This window comes from Octopus bimaculoides, chromosome 3 (genome assembly GCF_001194135.2).
Source record: "Octopus bimaculoides isolate UCB-OBI-ISO-001 chromosome 3, ASM119413v2, whole genome shotgun sequence".
NCBI lineage: Eukaryota > Metazoa > Mollusca > Cephalopoda > Octopoda > Octopodidae > Octopus > Octopus bimaculoides.
In genome coordinates, this window is record NC_068983.1 from 4,892,011 (window position 1) to 4,893,193 (window position 1,183).

At 36.4% G+C, this 1,183-nt stretch overlaps 1 protein-coding gene across 1 annotated transcript in view; it reads right to left on the reverse strand.

Moving 5' to 3' along the window:
- LOC106879756 (cytosolic carboxypeptidase 1) overlaps positions 1–1,183 on the reverse strand; it is a 64,809-nt gene that overhangs the window by 21,753 nt on the left and 41,873 nt on the right. The window contains exon 15 of the mRNA XM_014929438.2: positions 227–405. Within this exon, the coding sequence (XP_014784924.1) occupies positions 227–405 (179 nt within the window). The remainder of the gene's footprint in view (positions 1–226; positions 406–1,183) is intronic.

Sequence of the window (1,183 nt, forward strand, 5' to 3'; positions counted from 1 at the left end):
GCAATCCCATTCATTTTTAAAACAATAAAACAATAAAATATTTAGTAAAATATCCTCATCACAATTAAATTGGGGTTTGGAACATAAATTAACATGGAATTTTGATGTAAGGTTTTAATTTAGTATTACTTTCAAGTAGGTTGTTGGGGGTTAAAAATTAGGTGGGGTCTGAGGTGGAATGGTATCGAGAAAGTCAAAGAAAGATTTAGTAAGCATGAAATCTCACCCGAATTGAATTGACTGTTGAACTTTTCACAATTGATAATGTTGAATTTGTATGGAATTCCTGATTTCATGTTACTAACTTCAAAGTAAAACCATTGATGATGATTATTAGCATTGATGTCAGAATTCAAAAGAAGATCGTATTCATATTCTCTCACCTGAAAAATATTTTGCTCATCTCTTAAGAATTTGCAATTTAAAGAAAGAACTTATGGAACATGGTACTGATAAGCTTTTGTCAAACCAAAAAAAAAAAAAGGGTTCCATTTCATCCAAATTTTCTTTTATATTATGGATAAGACAATTTCTTGTTTGCTTGCATCATTTTTTTCCCAGCAGACATTCAAACTGAACATCGTTCACATCAATTTTACTAGTTTGGAAGAAGCTTGCAAAAGTTACCAGCAGTTTCTCTTCGTTTGGATAACTTACACAGATGGCACAAACATGCGGAAAAGCTATTCAAATGAAGAACGGTAGAAACAGCTGGATGCAGGAAATGACCAATGTGCAATCTGCCCAGTTGATGTTATAAAATGCTAATAAGTGAGAACTTTGATATTGAAACAGACCGGCTTCTTATTCTGTATGAAGTCTACAAATAAATATATACAGGTGCAGGCAGAGCTGTGTGGTAAGTAGTTTGCTTCCCAACCACATGGTTCTGGGTTCAGTCCCACTGTGTGGCACCTTGGGCAAGTGTCTTCTACTATAGCCTCGGGCCGACCAAAGCCTTGTGAGTGGATTTGGTAAACGGAAACTGGAAGAAGCCTATCGTATATTTATATCAATGTTCTGCGCCGTGAGGACCAAAGACTCGAGGTATTTCGTGTTGCAAGACAGTGTAGGAGAGAGAATAGTGATGTCGTAAGAGAGAAATGTGTTCGCATGGATGATGGTACGCTTGCACTAAATGAGGCTGCAAAGAAAGAGGTCTGGAGATGCCACTACGATAGAT